This window comes from Chrysemys picta, chromosome 16 (genome assembly GCF_011386835.1).
Source record: "Chrysemys picta bellii isolate R12L10 chromosome 16, ASM1138683v2, whole genome shotgun sequence".
NCBI classification, from domain to species: Eukaryota; Metazoa; Chordata; order Testudines; family Emydidae; genus Chrysemys; species Chrysemys picta.
In genome coordinates, this window is record NC_088806.1 from 3,902,506 (window position 1) to 3,922,865 (window position 20,360).

General features: G+C 58.1%; 1 protein-coding gene across 2 annotated transcripts; it reads right to left on the reverse strand.

The window, feature by feature from the left end:
- Positions 1-1,340: 1,340 nt before the first annotated feature.
- LOC101940349 (aurora kinase C) lies at positions 1,341-18,957 on the reverse strand. 2 transcript variants are annotated; one of them, XM_024113269.3, is made up of 10 exons: positions 18,831-18,948; positions 11,701-11,836; positions 11,257-11,308; positions 9,870-10,020; positions 9,365-9,428; positions 8,308-8,499; positions 7,610-7,748; positions 2,681-2,829; positions 2,404-2,578; positions 1,341-1,909 (listed from the first exon to the last, which is right to left on the reverse strand). In XM_024113269.3, exons 3-10 carry the CDS (start codon positions 11,305-11,307, stop codon positions 1,733-1,735), a joined length of 1,098 nt encoding a protein of 365 aa, XP_023969037.1. In that variant the 5' UTR covers position 11,308; positions 11,701-11,836; positions 18,831-18,948; the 3' UTR covers positions 1,341-1,732. The 2 variants fall into 2 exon arrangements, with proteins under 2 accessions (XP_023969037.1, XP_005313062.1); XM_005313005.4 differs by lacking the exon at positions 11,701-11,836 and having other exon boundaries at positions 18,831-18,957.
- Between the last annotated feature and the right edge of the window lie 1,403 nt (positions 18,958-20,360).

Consider the following 20,360-nt stretch of genomic DNA (forward strand, 5'->3'; position numbering starts at 1 on the left):
GCAAGGGATAGAAGGGGGGCAGATGAAGGGGGCCGCTAGAAGAGGGGCAGATAAGGGACGCCAGGGGCAGACAAAGGGTCTGGGGAAACAAGGGGGGAGATGGGGGCCAGTAGATGGCAGATAAAAAAGGGAGGGGGCAACAAGGGACCAAGAGGGCCAATAAAGGGCCCTGTCAGTCCTATTCTACCCCTCCTCCCCCAGGGGCGATGCTGGGATGGGGGCAGGAGGTGCCCGGCCCCCTGCGGCCGTGGGGCTGGGTCAGTCCCCTCCACACAGACCAGGCCCAAGGGATTCCCCCCACCCCGAGCTGAGGCTGAGGTTGGGGGGGAGGAGATGGGGCAATCAGGGGGTGGGAAGAGGCTCTGCCCCCAGGCCTGCCCCCCAAGCCAGCAGGGGGGCCCATGTTCGACTCATGGGGAGCCAGGCAGCCAAGGGCACTGCTGTGCCCCAGCAATGGCTGCATTTCAGGGCTGGGGGCATGAAAGGTGTGGGAGAGCACCCCCTGCTGTGTCCCTGCCCCACAGCACCCCCTAGTGCTCTGGGGCCAGCCCTGCCTGCCAGGGGAGAGCGCCCTCTGCTGAACCCCCTGCCTTGCTCCCTGCCCCACAGGGCCCCCTAGCGCCACCCTGGGGCCAGCCCTGCTGCCAGGGGAGAGGGCCCCCTGCTGAGCCCCCCGCGCCACAGCACCCCCTAGGGCCAGCCCCGCCTGCCAAGGGAGAGCAGCCCCTTGTGTGTCCCTGCCCCACAGTGCCCCCCACCTGCTGGGGAGAGCGGCCCCTGCTGAGCCCTCACCCCACTCCCTGCCCCACAGTGCCCCCCTAGGACCAGCTCCACCTGCTAGGGGAGAGCGGCCCCTGCTGCACCTGCCCCACAGCACCCCCAGTTCCCATATCCTCACCAAGTCCCCCGGCTCGCAGCAGAGGACCCAGAGGGTGAAGAGGATGGTGCTAGTGCTATTGACCTATGGGATAGTGTTCAGGCAGCTCTCCACCCTGCTCCCTGCCCCACAATGCCCCCTAGCACCACCCTGGGCCATTAGGGGCCCCTGCCCCGCTCCCAGGAGCACAGCACCCCCTATGAACCATGGGGGGGGGGGGGTGCAAGCAGCAGGAGCTGGGTTGGGAGGACATTGGGACAGGTCATATTGGGAAATCCAGGGCCCGTGGACGGCAACTGGGGTGTGGGGAAGTAGAAGGGGGGGGGCGGGTTAAAGGCTGGAGACGAAGGCTGCTGAGCCCCCCAGGGGATCCTGGCTCTGCAGGCCCGAAGCTGCCCCCCGCTGCCCCCCCACCCTTTTTTCTGCCCTCCCCCAACACAGACAGACGCAAGAGGACCCCATGGCAAAGTAACTCCAAATTTTATTAAAAGGAGGGCAGGGGGCATACAGCCTCCTGCAGGGACATTTAAAACAGGCCAGGCCGGGGCATGCCGCCGCCCCATGGCACATGGGCAGGAAAGGAGAGGAGGGGCAGGGACCCGCTGCCCCTCTGGGTGTAGGTGGGGGCTAGCCCAACAGCTGGGAAGGTGGCCACAAAACCCTCCGGGGTCAGGGACTGGCAGCCGCACCTTTATTTACAGGCCCGAGTGGGTGTGTCGGCCCCGTGCCCCCTTCCTGGGACCGCCCGAGGGGGGGGACATCGCCAAGGGAGGCTGGGCGGGGGGGGGGGGGGGGGGCGGGGACTCCCACCCTCCCGCCCCTCCCGTGAGGGATGAAAGAGGCCGCGGGGCAGGGCTAGTTGGCAGGGGCGGGGTTGAAGACAGGCGGCAGCACCCGCCGGGAATTGGCCTTCACCCAGGGGTGCTCCAGCACGGCCCGCAGCGGCAGCCGCTCCGCGGGGTTGTGGCACAGCAGCTTGGTGATCAGGTCCCGGGAACCTTCTGACATGAATGGCGGGAACTGCAGATCCACCTGCCGGGGGCACGCAGAGTCAGAGGGAGGCGGACGCCTGGGTTCTATCCCTGGCTTGGGGTTAGAGCAGGAGGGGCTGGAAGCCAGGACTCCTGGGTTCTCTTCTCTGCTGTGGCCCCTTTGCGCCCGCCTTCCCCCTTGCAGCTGGGGTAACGCCCTCAGCCTGGAGCTCATGACTGAGGTGTCCAGTTGTGAGGGGCAGGAGCACAGATCATCCCAGACTTGGGGGACCCCTCCTAGGGATGCCAAAGGACTAGTGGCCCCCTTGGCCGAAACCCACAGCAGCAGCCCTAGGCTGACAGGGGATTGCCTGTGCGGCCTCCCACAATGTGCCGTGAGTTATTCTGCCACATCTCTGGGGCGGGGCAGCCGGTTACTCGGGGACTCCTCATCCAGCACTGAGATGCAGCCACCTCTGGAGTGGGGCGGCTGGTTATCCAGGGACCCCTCGTCCAGCACTGAGATGCAGCCACCTCAGGGGCGGGGCGCCTCACCTTGGTGATGCGGCGATATGTCTCCGTGTGGGTGGAGCTCTCAAAGGGCGGGTGCCCCACCAGGAGCTCATAGCACAAGACCCCGATGCACCATAGATCCACCTTCTCGTCGTGCGTCTTGCCCTCGATCATCTCGGGAGGCAGGTAGTCAAGTGTGCCACACATGGTCCTCCGCCTGTGGGGGAGTGGTGCGGGGGGAGCGGTGCAGGGTGAGTGCCAAGCTGAGGATGGGGCAGGGACACCTCCCCTCCCCGCCGCGCCCCCGGCCGGCTCTCACCTGAGGGAGGGCGCGTGCACGGACCAGCCGAAGTCGGCGATCTTGAGCTCGCCCTTGAGGCCCATGAGGAGGTTTTCCGGCTTGATGTCGCGGTGAATCACCTTCTTGGCATGGCAGTAGATGAGTGCGTCAGCGAGCTCCTCCATGAACTGTGGGGCAGAGCGCGGGGCGGTCAGGGGGCTGGGTTGGCACGAACCCCCCATTTCCCCCCTAAAATCCAAGATTTTCAAAAACACTTTGGAGGCGGAAAGAGGCCTTTGAAACAAGGAAAATCCCCACTTGTTTCCACCCGCCCCCTGCGCCCCCTTCTTACTGTCCCTGAAAAACAGGGGCGCACAGGTTAAAAATAAATGTTTGGGGGGGAAAAAAAAATCAATAAATTCCTCCACCTGCAGTGGAAAATGTTAAATTATATTCTACTCCCCACAGCACAGCGCCCCCTAGCGCCGCCCTGCCTGCCAGGGGAGAGTGCCTCCCGCTGAGCCTCCCGCCTCACAGCACCCCCCCAGTGCCACCCTGGGGCCAGCCCTGCCTGCCAGGGGAGACCGCCCCCTGCTCCACAGTGCCCCCTAGCGCCACCCTGGGGCCAGCCCCATCTGCCAGGGGAGAGCGCCCCCTGCTGCCCCTGCCCCACAGCGCCCCCTAGCGCCACCCTGCCTGCCAGGGGAGAGCGCCTCCTGCTGAACCCCCCCGCCCTGCTCCCTACCCCATAGCGCCCCCTAGCACCGCCCTAGGGCCAGCCCTACCTGCCAGGGCAGAGCACCCCCTGCTGCCCCTGCCCCACAGCACCCCCCTGGGGCCAGCTCTGCCTGCCAGGGAAGAGTGCCCCCTGCTGATTGGGAAACTGAGGCAATAGAGAGAGGAAGTGACTTGCAGAAGGGCACCCAGTAGGCCAGGAGCAGAGCCGCAACCACTAGACCCCACTCTCCTCCAGAACCAGGAAAAGAACCCAGGAGTCCTGGCTCCCAGCCCCGCCCCCCCCGCTTTAACCCACTAGCTCCCACTCCCCTCCCAGAGCTGGGGAGAGATCTGCCAGCAGATCGAGGAACGTGATCGTTCCCCTTTATTCGACATTGGTGAGGCCTCATCTAGAATACTGTGTCCAGTTTTGGGCCCCACACTACAAGAAGGATGTGGAAAAATTGGAAAGAGTCCAGTGGAGGGCAACAAAAATGATTAGGGGTCTGGAGCACATGACTTATGAGGAGAGGCTGAGGGAACTGGGATTGTTTAGTCTCCAGAAGAGAAGAATGAGGGGGGATTTGATAGCAGCCTTCAACTACTGAAGGGGGGTTCCAAAGAGGGTGGATCTAGACTGTTCTCAGTGGTGGCAGATGACAGAACAAGGAGTAATGGTCTCAAGTTGCAGTGGGGGAGGTCCAGGTTGGATATTAGGAAACACTATTTCACTAGGAGGGTGGTGAAGCACTGGAATGCGTTACCTAGGGAGGTGGTGGAGTCTCCTTCCCTGGAGGTTTTTAAGGCCCGACTCGACAAAGCCCTGGCTGGGATGATTTAGTTGGGAATTGGTCCTGCTTTGAGCAGGGGGTTGGACTAGATGACCTCTTGAGGTCCCTTCCAACCCTGATATTCTATGATTCTATGAGAGAGCTCAAGACTCCAAGGAGGAGGCGTGCTAGCAGAGACGGGCTCCACCTAACGAAGAGAGGGAAGAGCATCTTCGCCAGCAGGCTGGCTAACCTAGTGAGGAGGGCTTTAAACTACGTTCACTGGGGGAAGGAGACCAAAGCCCTGAGGTAAGTGGGGAAATGAGATACCAGGAGGAAGCACGAGCAGGAGAGCGCAAGAGGGGAGGACCCCTGCCTCATACTGAGAAAGTGGGACGATCAGCGAGTTATCTTAAGTGCCCAGACACGAACGCAAGAAGCCTGGGAAACAAGCAGGGAGAACTGGAAGTCCTGGCACAGTCAGGGAACTATGATGCGATTGGAATAAGAGAAATTTGGTGGGATAACTCACATGACTGGAGTACTGTCATGGATGGATATAAACTGGTCAGGAAGGACAGGCAGGGCAGAAAAGGTGGGGGAGTTGCATTGTACGTAAGAGAGGAGTATGACTGCTCAGAGCTCCGGTATGAAACTGCAGAAAAACCTCAGAGTCTCTGGATTAAGTTTAGAAGTGTGAGCAACAAGGGTGATGTTGTGGTGGGAGTCTGCTATAGACCACCAGACCAGGGGGATGAGGTGGACAAGGCTTTCTTCCGGCAACTAACAGAAGTTACTAGATCGCAGGCCCTGGTTCTCATGGGAGACTTTAATCACCCTGATATCTGCTGGGAGAGCAATACAGCGGTGCACAGACAATCCAGGAAGTTTTTGGAAAGCGTAGGGGACAATTTCCTGGTGCAAGTGCTGGAGGAACCAACTAGGGGCAGAACTCTTCTTGACCTGCTGCTCACAAACAGGGAAGAATTAGTACGGGAAGCAAAAGTGGATGGGAACCTGGGAGGCAGTGACCATGAGATGGTCGAGTTCAGGATCCTGACACAAGGAAGAAAGGAGAGCAGCAGAATACGGACCCTGGACTTCAGAAAAGCAGCCTTTGACTCCCTCGGGGAACTGATGGGCAGGATCCCCTGGGAGAATAACATGAAGGGGAAAGGCGTCCAGGAGAGCTGGCTGTATTTTAAAGAATCCTTATTGAGGTTGCAGGAACAAAGCATCCCGAAGTGTAGAAAGAATAGTAAATATGGCAGGCGACCGGCTTGGCTTAACAGTGAAATCCTTGCTGATCTTAAACACAAAAAAGGAGTTTACAAGAAATGGAAGATTGGACAAATGACCAGGGAGGAGTATAAAAATATCGCTCAGGCATGCAGGAGTGAAATCAGGAAGGCCAAATCACACTTGGAGTTGCAGCTAGCAAGAGATGTTAAGAGTAACAAGAAGGGTTTCTTCAGGTATGTTAGCAACAAGAAGAAAGTCAAGGGAAGTGCGGGCCCCTTACTGAATGAGGGAGGCAACCTAGTGACCGAGGATGTGGAAAAAGCTAATGTACTCAAATGCTTTTTTTGCCTCTGTCTTCATGAACAAGCTCAGCTCCCAGTTTGCTGCACTGGGCAGCACAGTATGGGGAGAAGGTGACCAGCCCTCCGTGGAGAAAGAAGTGGTCCAGGACTATTTAGAAAAACTGGATGAGCACAAATCCATGGGGCCGGATGCGCTGCATCCGAGGGTGCTAAAGGAGTTGGCGGATGTGATTGCAGAGCCATTGGCCATTATCTTTGAAAACTCATGGCGATCGGGGGAGGTCCCGGATGACTGGAAAAAGGCTAATGTAGTGCCCATCTTCAAAAAAGGGAAGAAGGAGGATCCGGGGAACTACAGGCCAGTCAGCCTCACCTCAGTCCCTGGAAAAATCATGGAGCAGGTCCTCAAGGAATCAATTCTGAAGCACTTAGAGGAGAGGAAAGTGATCAGGAACAGTCAGCATGGATTCACCAAGGGCAAGTCATGCCTGACTAACCTAATTGCCTTCTATGAGGAGATAACTGGCTCTGTAGATGAGGGGAAAGCAGTGGACGTGTTATTCCTCGACTTTAGCAAAGCTTTTGATACGGTCTCCCACAGTATTCTTGCCGGCAAGTTAAAGAAGTATGGGCTGGATGAATGGACTATAAGGTGGATAGAAAGCTGGCTAGATCGTCGGGCTCAACGGCTCCATGTCTAGTTGGCAGCCGGTTTCAAGCGGAGTGCCCCAAGGTTCGGTCCTGGGGCCGGTTTTGTTCAATATCTTCATTAATGATCTGGAGGATGGCATGGACTGCACCCTCAGCAAGTTTGCAGATGACACTAAACTGGGAGGAGTGGTAGATACACTAGGGGGTAGGGATCGGATATAGAGGGACCTAGACAAATTAGAGGATTGGGCCAAAAGAAACCTGATGAGGTTCAACAAGGACAAGTGCAGAGTCCTGCACTTAGGACGGAAGAATCCCATGCACTGCTACAGACGAGGGACCGAATGGCTAGGCAGCAGTTCTGCGGAAAAGGACCTAGGGGTTACAGTGGATGAGAAGCTGGATATGAGTCAACAGTGTGCTCTTGTTGCCAAGAAGGCTAACAGCATTTTGGGCTGTATAAGTAGGGGCATTGCCAGCAGATCGAGGGACGTGATCATTCCCCTCTATTCGACATTGGGGAGGCCTCATCTGGAGTACTGTGTCCAGTTTTGGGCCCCACACTACAAGAAGGATGTGGAAAAATTGGAAAGAGTCCAGTGGAGGGCAACAAAAATTATTAGGGGGCTGGAGCACATGACTTATGAGGAGAGGCTGAAGGAACTGGGATTGTTTAGTCTGCAGAAGAGAAGAATGAGGGGGGATTTGATAGCTGCTTTCAACTACCTGAAGGAGTGTTCCAAAGAGGATGGATCTAGACTGTTCTCAGTGGTGGCAGATGACAGAACAAGGAGAAATGGTCTCAAGTTGCAGTGGGGGAGGTTAAGGTTGGATATTAGGAAACACTATTTCCCTAGGAGGGTGGTGAAGCACTGGAATGGGATCCCTGGGGAGGTGGTGGAATCTCCTTCCTTAGAGGTTTTTAAGGTCACGCTTGACAAAGCCCTGGCTGGGATGATTTAGTTGGGAATTGGTCCTGCTTTGAGCAGGGGGTTGGACTAGATGACCTCCCGAGGTCCCTTCCAACCCTGATATTCTATGATTCTATGACTCCTAGCTCCCAGCCCCCCCCGCTCTAACCATTAGACCGCACGCCCCCTCAGAACCTGGCAGAGAACCCAGGCGTCCTGACTCCCAGCCAGCGCTCTCCCCATAGACCATGCCACCCTCACAGCCAAGGTGGAGATGGCACGTGCCACGCCTGTATCTAACAGGGGTCTGCAGCCCCCATCTGCCTTGCCCCGGGCCTGGGGGGCACTGCACCCGACGGGCCCCTGCACACTCACTGTGGCGGTCTTCTGCTCGTCGAACTGCCGGCATTTCTGCAGCTCCTTGTAGAGCTCGCCACGGGGCGCATACTCCAGGATCAGGTAGACCCGCTTCTTGTCGTGGAAATAGTTGTAGAGGCGCAGGATGTTGGGGTGTCTGCGGGCCAAAGGCAGGGGGCAGTGAGAGCCGGGCCTGAGCACAGAGAGTGCCCCCTGCCCATGGCACAGTGCCCACTAGGGAGCCCCCGCCCCACTCCCTATGAGGCTGCTCAGAGAGGGCCCGAGTCAAAGTCAGATCACCAAGGGGCAGGGCAACTGGGGGGGGGTTGTCTCCCCTCCCAATGGGGGGCAGCACTCTTCCCTGCCCCTGATCCCCCCGCCAGAGAGACCCCCACATGCACGGCCTGGGACATGGGTTACTGAGGGGGTGTCGTGGGGGTGCCCCAGCTGGCCCCTCCCAGGGCAGGACGGCCCCCCCAGACTGGTCCAATCCACAGCTTCAGGGCTGCACCCGGGACACCCCCACCCCAAGGGGCTTCCACCTCCTCTCTGCTTCCCGATCTCCTGGGTCCCTTATCTGCAGGCCAGGCTTCGGGGGCCCCCCGCCAATCCCTTCTCAGGGTCGCGCCCCCAGCCAGGACCCTGCCCCACACGGTGCCCCCTGGAGGCGCCGGCATTGAGTCTGCCCCACCCCGCCCGCGCCCAGCCCCACCCACTGAAGATGGGACTGGATCTCGATCTCCCGCCGCAGCTGGTGCTCCACGCCCTCCTTCTCCATCTGCGACTTGAAGAGCACCTTGAGCGCCACGATGAACCGGGATGCCCGCTCCCGGGCCAGGTACACGTTCCCAAACTTCCCCTTGCCCAGCGGGCGCCCGATCTCAAAGTCATTGATGGTAAAGATTCGCCTGGCGGGGGGGCGGAGGGGTTAGAGTTGGGGGGTGCAGAACGGGATGCTAAGGGACAGCAGGGGATTTGTACTCCCCCAGATCCCCCGTCCCCCACAGGGCCCCTGCTCCCACGCAGCCCTCCCCCCAGGACCTGGCTGCCCCACATCCCACCCCCAGGCATCCCTTCCCCCGCAGGGCCCAGCCACCCCAGATCCCCTTCCTGGAGCCCAGCCACACCAGATCCCCCCTCTGCCCCCAGCAGCCCACCTCCCGGGATCTGACCGCCCCAGATCCTCCTTCCCCCACAGGGCCCGGCTGCCCCAGATCCCCCCCTCCTCCCGGGCAGTCCTCCCCCCGAATTGCCCAGCTGCCCCAGATCCCCCCACAGATCCCTCCATTGGAGCCCAGCCTCCCCACATCCCCCTCCCCTCTGGGCAGCTCTGCCCCATGGGCCCAGCCATCCCAGATCCTCCACTCCCTCCCCCACCGGAGCCCTGCCACCCCAGAAACCCCCCTCCCCACCCCGGGGCCCGGCTGCCCCAGAAACTGCCCTCCCTCCCAGCAGCCCTTCCCCAAGGCCCACCTGTCCTAGATCTCCCCTCCCTCTGGTAGCCCCCCACCCCACCAACGCTCCCTAGGGCCTGGCTGCCCCAAATCCCATTCTGTGCCCCAGATCTCCCTAGCCCAGACAGCAGATCTCCAGGGAACCACCTGGATCAGGGTGAGGGGGATGTCAGCCAGGACGGGCAGCCCCAAAGTGAGCACTCTTTCTCCCCCCTCCTCCCCCCCCCACGCAGGAGTCAGATCTCAGTGTCCTCTAAGGGAAAGTGCCACCCCGGCCCCCCAGCCCAGCCCAAGCCACCTCCCTTGCAGAGACACTCACTGGGGGGTGGGTTGAGCCGCCTGGGCACCGGAGCTGAGTTCGGCAGGCACCCTGCCTGGGACGGCTGCGGAGAGGGAGAGTGAGTCACATCCTAGCATACCCCGGTGCACCAGGCCCACCCTCCCCAAAGACAGGTCCCGGTGGGCAGCCCAGACATTATGGGTGCCCACAGCTCCCAGCTGAGCCAGACTGCGGGCGATGCCCCGTCCACCATCTCTGGCCTGGGCGAACCCGGAGGTTGGGCTGGCTGATCGAATGGGCCCTACTAGACTGTCGGAAATCCCCACTTCGTCTTTCTCCCCCATTCTGAGCTCCTAGACTTATCGATTCCAAGGCCAGACGGGCCCCCGAGATCGCCCGCTCTGCCTTCCTTCCTAACGCAGGCCTCGAAACTACCCTGAATTAACACCCGGCCGAGCCTGAGCAGATCTGTTGGGGGGGAGGACAGATTCCCCTCCCCTCCCCCCCCCCGCGTACCCCCAGCCCCCAACTTGCCCCTCCCGACCTGGCTTCTGGATGCTGGAGGACTTCAGGATAATCTTATTGGTGCTGGCCATTGCCCTCTGCGCCAGCAGCGACTCGGAGGGGGTGCCGCTGGGCATGTAGGGATCCTTCCGGGGGACTCGCTGGGGGCCCGGCCCGCTCAGCACCCCATACTGCAGGGGGGAGAGAGAGAGAGCAGCCGAGGGTTACAGGCAGGTGCCAGAGGCTGGACGGGGTCTCTCCAAAGAAAAGAAACCCGAGAACGGATCTGTTAGAAAACCAGCCCATCTCGAGTGGGAAATTGTCAGCGATGGCGAATCCCCATTGACAAATACTGGTTTCCCGGGCAGATATTTATAGACGTTCTCCCTTCACCTTCTGTTTGGTAAGTGAAATAGATCAAGCTGCTGGTGTCTCTCACCCCAAGGCCGGTTTTCTCCCAGTTTACTACATCGCTCGGAATCAGTGCCCGTATTTATCATTGGTCTGTGGTGGCTGCCACCGCTCCTGTACCGTAGCTAGGCAGAGCGGGCGCTGAGCGGGGGCTTTCACTTTGCCTCAGCACCTGTGTCATAACTGTAAAGGGAAGGGTAACAACCCTCCTGTGTACAATACTATAAAATCCCTCCTGGCCAGAGACTCCAAAATCCTTTTACCTGTAAAGGGTTAAGAAGCTCAGGTAACCTGGCTGACACCTGACCCAAAGGACCAATAAGGGGACAAGATACTTTCAAATCTTGGGGGGTGGGGGAAGCTTTTGTTTGTGCTCTTTGTTTTGGTGGGTGTTCGCTCTTGGGACTAAGAGGTAGAGGATGTTGTGCAGTGCCCGGTGGGGGGATCCAATACCTGGTGGGGGGAGAGGGTTTTGTGCAGCGCCCGGGCGGGGGGCTCTGTTCTCAGGCGTGGGGGGGGGGGGGGGCGAGAGGGTTTTGTGCAGCACCTAGGTGGGGGGGGCTCTGATCTGGGGGATGGGGAGGTTGTGCAGCACCTGGGTAGAGGGGGGCTCCGATCTCAGGTGGGGGAAAGAGGGTTTTGTGCAGTGCCTGGGTGGGGGGGCTCCGATCTTGTGCGGGGGGGAGAGGGTTTTGTGCAGTGCCCGGGTGAGGGGGGTCTCCGATCTTGGTGGGGGGGAAAGAGGGTTTTGTGCAGCACAGGGGGGGGTGGGGGGTAGAGGGTTTTGTGCAGTGCCCGGGGGGGGAGGGGGCTCCGATCTCTGGCGGGGGGAGAGGGTTTTGTGCAGCGACCAGGTTGGGGGGGGGGTTTCCCAATCTCGGGGGGGGGGGGTAGAGGGTTTTGGGCACCGCCGGGTGGGGGGCTCCGATCTAGGGTGGGGGGGCAGGAGAGAGGGTTTTGTGCAGCGCCTGGCACAACAGAATCCCTCCCACCCTAGGCCCGCCAGTTTGGCTCACCTTGGCCAGGCTGGTGCCGGTACCAGGGGTCACATTCTCCTTGTAGGCCATTCTGTGGGGAGAAGCAGACACAGCATCAGCACCAGCCTAAGCGGTCACCCAGAGTCCCTGCCCGCGGAGACCCTGATCGCCAGAGGGCCCTGGATCAGGGGGTTCCCCTTGGGGCACAAGGATCCCCCTTTACAGAAGAGATCAGAGCGATTCAGGGTCACACGGGGAGTCGGGAGTCAAGTACCAGCCCAGTGCCCTAAGCACTACCCCAACCTTCCCCGGCTAAACAGATCGAACACCCGGCGTCTCTCACTCCCCGGCCGGTTTATGGCTCTTCTCTGAGCCCTCGCCAATTAACTCACGTCCCTCTGGAATTTAGCTGTACTAAAGCACATAGTTCGCATGCACCCAGGTCACCAAGCGATCCAGAGTGCCCTGTATCAGTGACCTGACCTGTTCGTTATTCACCGCGTCCCCAGCTGTCAGGTCATCGCCAAGTTCTAGCGGGGACGATTTGCTCTTTTCTTCCAGGCCACTGAGGAAGATGTTACATAGCGTCGGGCCAAGCCCCGATCCCCGTGGGACCCCACTGGAAACAGACCAGCTGTTAGAATCGGCCACACCGGCGTGCCCCGGGGGACCGATTTGGGGAGGGAAAGAACATGAACCCTCCTTTATGACAAAGGCTGGAAAGTCGATTTCCTCCCCAAAATAAGCTTATTGAGCTTCCCCTGTCCCCACCCCACAGGCCTGGCCTTTGCCAGAGGTCTCTGTGGAGGACTAGTGATCACCCAACTCTGAAGGGGAATTTGAACACAGAGGTTTTTCCTCCCAGCTGTTTGACAGGCATTGGAGTGACACAGCTCTTCGCCCCCAGAGAACAGGCTATGAGATGGTCTGGATTTAAAGCCCCTGCCCATCCCATCTGCCCCAACCCCAGGCCAGCTTTAAAAACAGAGAGCCGGCAACGCTCTGTCAGCAGTTCTGGCCACAGCCGTATCACGGATTTGGAGTCTCCCAGCCAAGCCTGGGAAACGCAGCTCCGACCGCCCCTTCCCGCCGGCGTTACAGATAAGCTTACGTCTATAACTACACGATCACATGCTACGGTTTCCACAGGAGCCCTGCCTCAATCCGTGGACGGTGCTTGCTCAATGAGCCACTCGTCGCTCCGTGGCTGTCTCCTTGTTTAACACCTGCACCCCCCCCCCCCCAGCTTGTTTCATAGATTCTAGGGCTGGAAGGGACCTCGAGAGGTCATCATGGCGGGACCAAATACTGTCTAGACCATCCCTGATAGACATTTATCTAACCTACTCTGAAATACCTCCAGAGATGGAGATTCCACAACCTCCCTAGGCAATTTATTCCAGTGTTTAACCACCCTGACAGTTAGGAACTTTTTCCTAATGTCCAACCTAAACCTGCCTTGCTGCAGTTTAAGCCCATTGCTTCTTGTTCTATCCTCAGAGGCTAAGATACACAAGTTTTCTCCCTCCTCCTTATGACACCCTTTTAGATACCTGAAAACTGTGATCATGTCCCCTCTCAATCTTCTCTTTTCCAAACTAAACAAACCCAATTCTTTCAGCCTTCCTTCATAGGTCATGTTCTCTAGACCTTTCATCATTCTTGTTGCTCTTCTCTGGACCCTCTCCAATTTCTCCACATCTTTCTTGAAATGCGGCGCCCAGAACTGGACACAATACTCCAGTTGAGGCCTAACCAGCACAGAGTAGAGCGGAAGAATGACTTCTCGCGTCTTGCTCACAACACACCTGTTAATGCATCCCAGAATCATGTTTGCTTTTTTCGCAACAGTATCACACTGTTGACTCATATTTAGCTAGTGGTCCACTATAACCCCTAGATCCCTTTCTGCCGTACTCCTTCCTAAGTGGAGCACTTTGCATTTGTCTTTATTAAACTTCATCCTGTTTACCTCAGACCATTTCTCCAATTTGTCCAGATCATTTTGAATTATGACCCTATCCTCCAAAGCAGTTGCAATCCCTCACAGTTTGGTATCATCTGCAAATTTAATAAGCGTACTTTCCATGCCAATATCTAAGATATCTTCGTTGATGAAGATATTGAACAGAGCCGGCCCCAAAACAGAACCCCACTTGTTATACCTTTCCAGCAGGATTGGAAACCATTAATAACTACTCTCTGAGTACGGTTATCCAGCCAGTTATGCACCCACCTTATAGTAGCCTGATCTAAGTTGTATTTGCCTAGTTTATCGATAAGAATATCATGTGAGACCGTATCAAACACCTTACTAAAGTCTAGGTATACCACATCCTCCGCTTTGTTATCCTATCAAAGAAAGCTATCAGATTGGTTTGACATGATTTGTTCTTTACAAATCCATGCTGGCTATTCCCTGTCACCTTTCCACCTTCCAAGTGTTTGCAGATGATTTCCTTAATTACTTGCTCCATTATCTTCCCTGGCACAGAAGTTAAAGTAACTGGTCTGTAGTTTCCTGGGTTGATTTTATTTCCCTTTTTATAGATGGGCACTATGTTTGCCTTTTTCCAGTCTTCTGGAATCTCTCCTGCTGCTGCTTCTAACCCATGCTCCATCTCCCCCAGTGCTCGGCCCTCCGGGAGCCGAGCGCTTCCCATGCCTTGATTTCTCTTACTGGCCCTGCCAGCTGAGGGCTTTTGCTCCCATTTTACAGACGGAGAACGGAGGCACCGAGGCAGCAATACGTTGTGTCACACAGTGCCTGGCATGTTCACAGCACAGCTCCCGGTGACTTCAGCTGCAAGCACGTGGCCGGCTGCCATCGGACCCTGTGGGCTCATTTTGGGCACCCAAAAAGGGAGGAAGACTCATTGAGTGGCCATCTGGAAAGCATTTGGTGGAAGCGACTTGGCCAATGTCTCCTGGGAACTCTGTGACAGAGACATGGACGGAATCCAGCTCCCCGGGAACAACCAGGGCCGTGATCCCTGCCAGATTTCAAGTCCCTGCTCCAAAGCTGGGGGGCGATGGAGACTCTCAAAGAAAGTCTTAAGAATTTAACAGGGGGAAAGTGCCTTATTTTTTCCTATCTTCATTCTCAGAAATGGCTGACCCATTCTGGCTGAAATTTTCTCGCAAAAGTCAGTCTGAGGCAAAGACTCGGACCAGACAATTTCAGGGCAAACAGTTAAAAGTTTGCCAAAGTTATAAGTAGGCCTGGCAGCAGCTGATATTTTTTTATATATATAATTTCAATGGATAATATCCATATTTATTTTGAAGCACTCCCCCCCCCCATACACCAGTGTTTGCATATTTAAATCCCAGCTGTGCAAAATGATGGTTTTAAGCATTCTCCCCCCCCAATTTTTTTCATTTTAAATTTTCACAGTCATGGGAAATTGGCATCAGACAATTATTTAACGACCAGACAGATTGGAAAAGTGAAAGCTTTGCACAGTTAAACCACAGATTGTGTATTTTGGCACCTGATGTAGACAAAGTAAAGACCCTTAAGTCAAACTAATGAGTTCTTTACCCTGCCTGTCAATTTTGATGATTAGGCATGGAAGTATTTCTCATCGGTTTGCTGCATGCAATGAAATCGACACTCACCCATAAAAATCTAACCTGTCCAAACCTAGCTATAAGCAAACTGAAACAGGGCGCCTCTGATAAGCATTCGGATTCAATTCATTCCTTCACTTATAGTGAAAAACATCTCACCTGCATAACCAACGCTGACCGTCAGCAGCTCTCCTCATAGAACTGCAAAGGTTTTCATCTTGCACAATGCAAATCACCCAGTATGTTATTTTGGGTCTTGTTAAAACCTCGACTGGTTCCCGCTGCCCAGACAGCAGCGGGATTTTTAAAAGGTGGGGATAACAGAATTCAGCCCAGGTCAAGCAGAGCCGGGGGTGGAATAGAGAGGGGTTGTTTTTTTAAAATACCCTTCAGATCAGGGGTAGGCAACCTATGGTACGCGTGCCAAAGGCGGCACACGAGCTGATTTTCAGTGGCACTCACACTGCCTGGGTCCTGGCCACCGGTCCAGGGGTCTCTGCATTTTAATTTCATCTTAAATGAAGCTTCTTAAACATTTTAAAAAACCTTATTTACTTTACATACAACAATAGTTTAGTTCTATATTATAGACTTATAGAAAAAGAGACCTTCTAAAAACTTTAAAATGTATTACTGGCACGCGAAACCCTAAATTAGGGTAAATAAATGAAGACTCGGCACAACACTTCTGAAAGGCTGCCAACTCCTGCTTCAGATTTTCCAAAAAATTTGCATAGGCGACTCTACCAGAAAGGTTAAGGTCTCTCTGGCTTATTAGAATCACTGAAATGGATTGATGAAACAGCTGGAAATCCACAGGAACGGACTAGGTTTCCGCTTAACTCAATGGCACCCAGTAATATCCTGCAGTGAACAACCCCTCTACTCTTGCTCAAAGCCTGCTCCAACCTCGGGGGGAAGGAAAGACAGGGTCCCTGGCCTGGGGGAAGGGGGTACCCAGCCCCTGGCATGGTGTGGAGAATGGAGATACTTATGGGGAGAGCGGCAGGGAGTCCCTGAAATAGGGGGGTGCAGGTAATGGAGGGACAGGAGCTTGGCTGACATGCTCTGAAGGGCGCCACCCTAGTTACAGGTATTACAACAGTGCTTGGAGATCCCAGCTAAGATCAGGGCCCCATTGTGCTGGCTATACAGGGCCTGCCCTGGGAAGTATCATCTGAACAGACAGAGGGCAAGAGAGGAAACTGGGGCACGGAGTGTGGGGGGAAGAGTTGTCAAAAGATCCCCCAAAGAGCGGGGAATAGATCCCCAGCATCCTGACCACCTCCTGCATAGTCTCCTAGCCACTAGCCCACACTGGCACGGACCCAGGGCACTGCGCTCCCCTGCTGGCTTAGACACCACAGGGAGCAAAGAAGGGCTGGAAACCAGTCTGTCCAGTCCCCTGACTCCTGCCCCTGTCACAATCAGGATCCAGACCCCCCAAGGCAAGAACAGGGTCTGGACCCCACGGAGTAAACAACTGAGCCACCTAGTACGTCAAGCAACATCCTAGCAAGAGCTGGGCATGGACGGGGGCAGGAGCGGATGTATTTGGATCACTAGAAAGCTGAGTTCAATTTGTGCAGCCCACCCCCCAGCGGGGCCAAGGGGCTGCCCCCAGCCGGACGAGGGGCACTCCAACCACCCCAGGAAAAGCCAAGCAATGACCCCATGCCTGGGGGTCCTGTCCAGTTGCAAGTTGTCTCAGTGTTTCCCCATTAACAGCCCAGTCACTAGTTAGTTCACTTGCTTACTCTGTGGGGTACCCCGGGGCTCAACTGTCACAGCCCCCAAGCCCACCCCTCATCACCCCCCAACTCCCAGAGAACCCCCCACCCCAACCACCCTCACTCAGCCTGCCTGCACCCCACACATCCCACCCTAGTCAATAACCCCCATGCCAGGCTGCCTCAGAGCCCCCCCAATCCCACACTAACCCAACCCAATCCCAACCCATCAGCCACCTGAAACCAGCACAGCGACCCAATACCCCAACCCCCTCCCTGGGTCCCCCACTGCCCCTCCCCCAACCCTAGCACCAGAGCCCCCTGCTCCCGAACCCACCCACCCCCACCCCTAGGATCTGCTCCCTAGAACTCATCCCAGCCCCCCCATCCAAATCCCCAGCCCCAACTCACCCATCCCAGATCCCAGCCCTCCACGTACCAGTTAACCCTGAGCCGCCCATCCTACCCACACTCCACCTGGCTCAAAGACCCCCTCCCATGCCAAAGCCCCCCCCCAAACTCACATCCCTGCTCCTCCAACCCCCCATAACCCCTGCTCCTCATCCCCATAAACCCCCCCCCCCACACACACACACACACTCCACAGTCCAGGGCAGTCTGCAGTGTGGGACCAGCAGAGGGGGGAGTCCGGGCCACGCTGCGGCGTGGGACCGGCAGAGGGAGAGGCCAGGGCATCTGGGCCAGGACTCCCCAAGATGGACTTGGCTGAAAGTCACTGATTTCTGTGCTAGCAAATTCTGTTCTCCGCTGTGTTCCTGACGACTAATAAACCTCCTGTTTTACCGGCGGGCTGGGAGTCATGTCTGACTGCGGAGTTGGGGTGCGCGGAATCGCTGTGGGAAGCGCACAGTGTGGAAGGGGAGGCTGGATGCTCTGAGGTCAGACCCAGGAAGGTCGAAGCCGTGGGAGCTTCTTGCCCTGGTGACAATCTGCTCACAGAGAGGAGGCTCCCCCAGAGCCCTGCCTGGCTTCGTGGGGAGCAGCTCCAGAGCATCGCCCGGGGACTCCGTGACAGCCCCCCAACTCCCTCATAACCCACTGATCCTCCAGCCCCCATAATCCTGCCACTTCCCCACAATCCCCCAGCCCCCATAAGCCCCTTCTCCCCTAACGCCCACATTCCATAACAACCCCATACACCCCCACAACCCCCCAGCTCCTCCAGCCCCCCCATTTCCATAACCCCCAGCTCCTCCAGCCCCCCACATCCCCATAACCCCCCAGCTCCTCCAGCCCCCACACCCCCACAACCCCCCAGCTCCTCCAGCCCCCACATCTCCATAACCCCCAGCTCCTCCAACCCCCACAACCCCCAGCTCCTCCAGCCCCACACATCCCCATAACCCCCCAGCTCCTCCAGCCCCCCACATCCCCATAACCCCCCAGCTCCTCCAGCCCCCCACATCCCCATAACCCCCCAGCTCCTCCAGCCCCCCACATCCCCACAACCCCCCAGCTCCTCCAGCCCCCACACCCCACAGCTCCTCCAGCCCCCACACCCCCCAGCTCCTCCAGCCCCCACAACCCCCCAGCTCCTCCAGCCCCCCACATCCCCATAACCCCCCAGCTCCTCCAGCCCCCCACATCCCCATAACCCCAGCTCCTCCAGCCCCCCACATCCCCATAACCCCCAGCTCCTCCAGCCCCCCACATCCCCATAACCCCCCAGCTCTGCATCTCCATAACCCCCCAGCTCCTCCAGCCCCCCACATCTCCATAACCCCCCAGCCCCCACATCTCCATAACCCCCCAGCTCTTCCAGCCCCCCACATCCCCATAACCCCCCAGCTCCTCCAGCCCCCCACATCTCCATAACCCCCAGCTCCTCCAGCCCCCCACATCCCCATAACCCCCAGCTCTGCATCTCCATAACCCCCCAGCTCCTCCAGCCCCCCACATCCCCATAACCCCCCAGCTCTGCATCTCCATAACCCCCCAGCTCTTGCAGCCCCCCACATCCCCATAACCCCCCAGCTCCTCCAGCCCCCACATCTCCATAACCCCCCAGCTCCTCCAGCCCCCCACATCCCCATAACCCCCAGCTCCTCCAGCCCCCCACATCCCCATAACCCCCCAGCTCTGCATCTCCATAACCCCCCAGCTCTTCCAGCCCCCCACATCCCCATAACCCCCCAGCTCTGCATCTCCATAACCCCCCAGCTCTTCCAGCCCCCACACCCCCACAACCCCCCAGCCCCCACATCTTCATAACCCCCCAGCTTCTCCAGCCCCCCACATCTCCGTAACCCCCTACCCCCCCTTAAGCGCCTAAACCGTGACGGTACCTACCCGGGGCTCGCGCGCTCCGCTCGCTCTGCCGAGCCGGCCTCCCACGGGCGCTGACAGGCCGCGCGCTCTGAGGGCACCAGCCAATCGCGGAGACCGGCGGCGCCAGTCCCGGTGCGGTCTGGCCAATCAGGGGCCCCGGCTCGCGGTTCAAAATCGCTCCCGGCAGCTCATTGGGCAGTCAGGCAAACGGGGGCCGGGCTAGAGTCCACCGGTCACGCCTCTCTCGCTCAGCCATTGACCGCCGGATCCGGAAGACTCCGCCCCCGCCCTACTATTGGCCACCGGTGCCGACAGTCCCCCGCCCCCCAGCAGTAGCCTCTCCCTCTAGGTCCCCGCCCTCTGCCCTGCCATTGGATGCCGACCCCGGCCGACCCATCCCCCGCAGACTTCCCCTTGGCGACTGAGCCCGCTCCCCCAACCTTCCCATTGGTCGCCGCGCCATTCTCCCCTCCCTCATGCGCCCTCTCATTGGTTGGCACTGCACGTCCTTCTCCTCCCGTTCGTTCGCTATTGACTGCCCGCGCTTGGCCGTCCCCTCATTGGCTCTGCCAGGCCCCGTGTCCTCTCCTCGGCGAACACTCCGGCTGGGCGAGGTCGTGAGCCGGGGAGCTTCGCGCCGCTGCTGCGCTCGCGTCTGTTACAACGTCACTGGGGAGCTGGCGGGGCTCGTGCCGGCGCCGTTACGATTAAAAAAAGAAAAAACGGAGGCTCCTGTCAATCACTCCGGACCGCGGCCAATCAGAGAAGGGAGGCGTGGCGCCCCGCCATTTTGTAAGGGGTCCCGGCTTTCGCCCGGGAACAGAGCGCGGCGCCCAGCCAATCACGAGAGAAGAAGAGGCAGAGCCCACCCAATCCCGGGAGGGGGGAGGGCAGTCAGCTAGTGCAGGGGGCGCAGGGGCGGTGCCCAGCCAATCAGGGGTGATGAGATGCACCTCTGTCAGCCAATGAGAGGGAAGAGATGTCATCGTAGGGGAGCAAGAAAAAGAGGAAGGAGCCGGCCAATCACAGGGAAGAACTGTTGTAGCACCCGGACAATCAGAGGAAAGGGGGAGAGAGGGCAAGGCCCAGCCAATCACAAGCAAGAGAACGGGCTGGCTCCAGCCAATCCCAGGGAAGAGCTGTTGCAAACTCCCAGCCAATCAGAGCAGCGAGGATGGAGCTGGTCCCACCCCCGTGGAGCCCCTCACCCTGGCACCAGGGCGTTGAGGGGGTTGGGCTCAGAGCCAGGGGACCCAGGGACAGCCGGAGCGCGGGGCTGCGTCCCTGGCTGCCTTGGCTCATAGCCAGCAGCTGGACCTGTGGCTTCTGGCTTTCGCCCACATCCAGTGGCAAGGAGTTCCGCAGGTTAACCCGTGTGCTTGGTTTTTCAACCGCCGCACGGCCGGGTCAGCAGGTGACCCCTAGCTGCCCAGGGGTTGTGCAAAGGGGTGAAGAACACTTATCGATCTCCTACCCACTCCGTCCATCGTCTCTTTTGCAGGCCAAACAGTCCCCCCTTCTTTTTACCCCCCTCGTCTCCCTGGTGTGGTG